The 6,000-nt window shown below is 49.0% G+C and overlaps 1 protein-coding gene across 3 annotated transcripts in view; it reads left to right on the top strand.

Annotated features, from left to right (window-relative positions):
* The first annotated feature begins 612 nt into the window (after positions 1-612).
* DAPK1 (death associated protein kinase 1) overlaps positions 613-6,000 on the top strand; it is a 100,069-nt gene continuing 94,681 nt past the window's right edge. The window contains exons 1-2 of one of the 3 annotated variants that reach the window (XM_030004262.2): positions 613-724; positions 1,163-1,319. In XM_030004262.2, the coding sequence (XP_029860122.1) occupies positions 1,258-1,319 (62 nt within the window). In that variant the 5' untranslated portion in view covers positions 613-724; positions 1,163-1,257. Of the gene's footprint in view, positions 725-1,092; positions 1,320-6,000 lie in introns of those variants that run through there. The other 2 variants (XM_041120823.1, XM_041120822.1) reach the window with 2 other exon arrangements.

The following is a 6,000-nucleotide window of genomic DNA, read 5'->3' as shown; positions in this document are numbered from 1 at the left end:
AGCCCAGGGGGCCGGGGGGCTCCCCGCCGCGAGCCCGGCGCCGGGCAGGCTCTCCGCGGGGCCGGGACCACCCGGCGCGCCCGGCCCCAGCCCCCCCCCCGCGAGGCTGCGGCGGGCCGCCCGCACTCGCCGCTGCCCACCGCGCCTGGGGCGGGAGCCGGTGCGGGGCGGCGGGCAGGACGGCGCACCGCCCGCTCTGTTCCGCGGGACCGCTTTTTTTGGCGGAGCCGGCTGCCAGCGGCGGGAGGCCGGAGGCCGCCAGCCCCGCGGCTGCCCCGCGCCCGGCTTCAGCCTGCCCGGGGCGGGGGCGCGGCCGCCGAGCGGGGCGGGGGGAGGCCGGCGCCAGCGCACACAATGGCCGCGCCGGCAAGCCGCCCGCAGGCCCGCGCCGGGCGGGGGGGTGGGGGGGGGCACGCCGCCGCGGGCTCCCCTCGCCGCCGGGCCGGGGCGGGGCGGGGCTGGGCGGGGCGCACCTGGCCGTGGGCGCCCGGCGGGGCACGGCACGGCACGGCACGGCAGAGCAGGGCAGGGCAGGGCAGGGCAGAGGCGGGCAGGCCGCGGCGTGGGGCGGGGGGGCGGCGGGCGGCTTCCCATTGGCCGGGCGGCGGAGCCCCGCGCGGCGGCGTCGCGCGGTGGCTGCGCGCCGGGCGGGAGCGGCCGCGGCGCTGTCGCCGCCTCACGGGTCGCCGAGCGGCCGGGGCGCCGGCGGCGGCAACAGCAGCGGGTGAGGGGCGGGCGGGCGGGCGGGCGAGGGAGGGAAGGAGGGAGCGGGCGGGCGCCGCCGCCGCCGCCGCGGGGACCGGCCCCGCGAGCCCCTGCCCGGCGGCGGGGAGGGGATCCCCCGCCTCGCCCGCCCTCCCTCGCCCGGGGTCAGGTGCGGGGATGCCCGGGGGCTCCCGCCGCAGGCCCGGCGGCACGTCCCGGTTGACTGGGCAACGGAGCCGCGGAGGAATGCGGCGGGCGGGCGGCTGGGCGGCGGTGCGGCTGCCGGGGAAGGGGCGGGGGCGGGGGGCGCCGCTGCTTTCTTCTCCCGGCGCCCGGGCAGGGGCCGGGGAGGCGCCCTCCGGCCCGCGGGTGCCGCTTCCTTCGGGGGCGGCGGCGGCGGCGGCAGTGACGCCGCCCGGCCGCCGGCAGGGGCGTTCACCTCCGCGCTCCTCCGCAGGGCGCGCAGCCGAGCGCGGGCCGGCCCCGGCGGCTCCGGGGCGCTGGTGATGAGGGCGGCGAGCAGGGGCTGAAGCCGGCGAGGCGGCGGCGACCATGACGGTGTTCAGGCAGGAGAACCTGGAGGAGCACTACGAGACGGGCGAGGACCTCGGCAGGTGGGTGCGGGCCGGCGGCGGCGCCGGGCGGCGGGAGCCGTCGCCGCTGAGCGCGGCGGGGCAAGGGGCGAGGGCAGGCGCAGCTCCTGCCGCTTGAGATGCCCCCGCGTTGCCTTTCCACCCCCTCTAAGGTGCCCGGAGACGGGAAATGCAGTTGGATTTTAAGCTACGGCGTGTTTGCTTTTTTAGTACGGGTCTGAGGGGGGTTTGGACTCCCATTACTACCTTCTGTGATTCTACGATTACTACCTTTTCGGCGTGGTGCCCATCCGGGTGTCGTGCGGCGCGGACGGGAGTACCGGCTGCCTTCGGGCCGGAGGGGCAGCTGTGAAATCCTAAGGCTTGCTGCTGTTAGCCAGGCGGGTTAAACTGACTGGAAACGTGGTGGGTTTGTAGGACAGAAGTTTGCATTGTCAGTAGTGGAGGACTCCGCATGTATGGCGTGTTGGTTTTGCTTTAATAACGCGGTTAAAGAGGCGGGAGAAACTCCATTTCATCAGTAAGTACTACTGCGGTGAAGATCACTTTCTGGGCATCGCTGCTGGACCTGGAAGTCGGATCAGGGGATGCGAGCAGGGCGCCGCAGATGAAGCGCTGCCTGCTTGAACCGCAATTCTTGAATGCTGTATGGTCATGTTCCTCCGAGCTCAAGCCATTAGTCATGCCTTGTTTTTTCAGTGCTGTCTGTGTTTTAAAACTGTCAGTTTAACACTGAATTGTGTTACGTGCGGGTCCCTTTCATCTTCCTTCCTCCTTCTTTAAGGGAGAATCCAGTGGCATTTTAGCACACCAGTATGGCAGAATCCTTTCCTACTGTTCCTCTTGGTGATTTCAAAGCTTAGGATGAGTGTTTAATTACCACAGGGCAGTGTCTGTGGGGCAGATGATCCCACATCTACTTGTGTATACTTTTCCAGTGAAGGGTCCAGTAGTAGCAAATGTTGTGAACAAGGTAGTGGCATAGGCAGGAACTTAGAAATAGAACACTGTGTCTTAAAAAAAACAAAACAAAACAAAAAAAAAACCCAAAGGAACAAAAAGACCCCACATTATCAGAAAGTTCATTGGACTGCATTTAAAATAAACCTCACCCCATTTATGTACAAGCTTGTCGCTGTGACTTGTACAGGTACATGATGAATGTGTACTCTTACTTTCACGTAGTGTTCTGAGTTGGCTTTTTCATACATCTAGAATGACAGGCTGTGTTGGACAACGAAGTCTTATTAACTTGTTGGATATTGTGTTAGAAAGACATTTTATCATGCTAAGCTGTAAGTTTCGGTTATGTGGTCTAAATATTTTGTTTGGAGACAAAATTGTTTGGTTTGATTTCCATTCTTTTTTGGCAAGAACACATAAAGTGTTCTGAAATTCAAGTTTTGGTTTGCGGACTCTTAAAAATAAAACTATGCCTGTGCATACAGATACCAATACATGATTTACTTTATAGAAGGAAATAAAGACACAGCTCTAGAAATTGTCTATCATGTTTTCTTAAGGTTCTTCAGGGAGAAGACGATGTCAGTATGCTAGTTTAGAAAGTGTTGAAGGTTTATATAACCTCTCTTGTATTTACTTTTAAAGAGAAAGTGTCAACGCAATCTTTGGTCCCCAGTACATATTTGTGAAATAGAACAATTGGCCTTAGGCCAATTGCATAAGAAATGTTTAAATATATGGGGATTGTTTCCAAACAAACATACTTTGGAGGTCACATGTTAGCTCCAGAACACAGCAGTGAAGACCAAGCATTTCATTTTTACAGTACAGAGAAGTGGAAACACTGAATAATGTTATATAGTTTAAAAAAAAAAAAAAAAAGAGTTTTTCAAATTGGCAGAATATTAGGTAATAGAGTTCAGTAAAAAATAAGGTGTATTAATGTGATCAGTTACTGACAAGGTATTACAGTACTGAAGTTGTTTTTATTCATCTTAATGCTATATAAGCTTGGCATGCAGTCCAAACCTGTAATATTTTAAGAGTTTAAAACAGTGTTAAACTCTGCTCTAGTTTTTCTTTGAAAAAAGTGAAGGAAACTAAGAAACTCATCAGTTTTATCTACTTTTGTGAGAAAATACCGGTGGACGGTAAAACATTGTGAAATATTTGACAGGGCTTTTGCTTTAAAAATGGAATGCAGTTATTTAGAAGGGCCAAAGCTTTCACTTCATCATCACTTTAAGAAACCAGGATTATTCCACTGTGAAGTGTTGCCATAAAACCATAAGAGTAAACAAATCTTAGGATAGCTGTTGTATGGTTTAGTTCAGTGGTGGTTTTAACTTCTTTTTAAATTTAAATTTTTAGGATTGCTTGAAATGCTCTCTTGTAAATCCCATCGCTTTCCATTCCTCCTTTACCTCTTAGGTAGGTTTCTCACCATTACCTCGTCGGTAGGTTTCTCACGATTACGTGTGCGTGTAAATGTAGTTGCAGATGTCAACACTGAGGATCAAAACTCAGAAAGCAGAGAATATTAAAAACACCTTTGTCTTTAAAATTTCTTGTGTTCACGTGGGAACCCAAATGTGATTTAATACTTGAGCCAAGCAATGATGAAAGGTTCCATTTTGCAAAATCAACCTATTTTTCCCCTTCTAAGGGAGGAATTCTTTTATTTCCTCTTACTTAGCTGCAGTCATGCAGCAAACAAGGTGAATAAAATGAACAGATGAGTTGTTATTGACAGAAGTGTGTTTGAATAAATGGATCCTGAAGTTTGTAGGCCAACCTGCCTTTTGAGAAAGCTCAGTGAAGATGCAAATCCTCAGAAATTTTAATAATCTTCACTATTTTCCCTTGTAAATTATTTAGCAGTCTTTATTACCTTATAATACTTCTGACAGTAACTAGAATAAAAAATCATTTGAATAAGAAAGTGATCTAAGAAAGGTGTCTTGAAGAAAGTAAATGGATTATGTAAATTAAATTTTTGACTGAAACTAATAAAGGAGGTTTAAATATTGCTTAACATAAAACCTAGAGTTGTTGGAAACAAGGAGAAGGGATAATGGTGTGCCTAGGCTGAAAAAAAATGCACTTTCTAGTTTTCTGGTATTTCACAGTGCCTTTGCAGAAAAAGTAATAAATGGTCCTTGTCCTTTTACCAAAATGTTTGAGTTTTATTCCATTTTTTTGTTTGTTTTGATTTATGCCTGGGAAGAGTAAGAAAAAAGAAACTTGGGATTGTGCATACTGACAGGATCACCCGTATTTGTCTTGCCCTGTACATGATTTCTTCCGACACATTCGTGGCTGTTCAAGTTGGTTTATCTTAAGCTTTTGTACCAAAACAGTCTTGTGAGACTTGTGGATCAAATGTTGTCTTTAGCACAGAACATGTAAGAAGATTGTGCTCTTGATCATTGTGTATGTTGCATTGCATACGCTTTTCTTCTGTTTTACGAATTTGAAGTGATTGCATCGTTCAGATGCAGCCTACCTACAGATGTGTTAAGTAATCATCTGACCGTGAAATTTCAAGGGGTGGTAGAGATTATTGTGAAAGAGCGACAAATTTACTAAAGCTATTTTGTTCATTTTAATTCTGCCAGTAGTTGCAGGCAGTGTGACTGTGCATTTTAAATACCCTGCTGCAGTGCTTTTACTTCAGTCAGCCCAAAAGACAGAAATTCAAGTTCATCAGTATTAAAAACCTCACCACGGTGAGCATGCAAGACCTTGAAACTAGATCAAACTAATAAAAATATTTTTTTCTACCCTCCTGTGACTGGCCTTACTTGGGTGTTGCTACTGTACTGTAAGAAATGAGGCATTGCTTAAATAATTACAAGGAGAGGTACCCGAACGAAGCTATGGTATAGATACATACTGTGTCTGTTTATGTGAATTAAAGTGATTTAGTTCCTGGTCTTACAAACAGCTCCCTCCTCCTTCACCCCCTACACCCTTGTTTGTTGGTTGTTTTTTTTTCTTTAAACTTTCATGTGCTTCCTAAAAGAGATGCAGATTGTTGTAATAAAGTTTTGGAATTGAAGAATGGTATTTGCATTGCACTGTAGTTTGCAATTTTTAGATTCTTGTAGATTCAAAAAGTAGGAAGAGGTATCTAACAATTTTAAACTTAAAGCTTGTTTGGACCTGTTGGACTCACTAGGGAAACACTTGTTGAATAAAAGCTGTGATGAATCTCAGCAGTTTTGGAAACCGGTCTGTTTCTGCTTGGTAGCTCACTAAGCAGAGGAACTAGCAGGGTTAGCTTACTGCTTTTTACTGTTATCTAAGGTATCTAATCACTTTATCATTTGTGAGATAACGTGCTGAAGGATAACATGCTGAAGATGCCGATAAGGGAGAACAGGGAGCTGTGCAAATGTGTATTTACAATCTGAAAAACATTCTTTTGCCTTTGAGTGTTGAGTGAAAAGAGATTTTTAAAATTTTTTTTCCCTGGATGCTGGAAACTGATTTCTGTAGTAAGCAGGGAGTATGTAAGCAGAACACAAATATATATATGTGTGTGTGTACGTGTATGTATATATGTATTTTTGGTTATTCACTTATCACTTTTCAGAAACGCTGCTTTTTAGAACTGCGAAGGCTGTCCATCATCTATCCACACACCATAACTGTAACTACATTGCACGCCAGTGTTGGGAGGAGAGTGAAAACACTGAACAAAAAAATAACTTAGATGGCAACTAGAATTTGACCT

The sequence above is a fragment of the Aquila chrysaetos genome, chromosome Z (genome assembly GCF_900496995.4).
Source record: "Aquila chrysaetos chrysaetos chromosome Z, bAquChr1.4, whole genome shotgun sequence".
NCBI classification, from domain to species: domain Eukaryota; kingdom Metazoa; phylum Chordata; class Aves; order Accipitriformes; family Accipitridae; genus Aquila; species Aquila chrysaetos.
The sequence above is the reverse complement of the archived record's forward strand: the minus strand, read 5'-3'. Positions and strand labels throughout refer to the sequence as shown.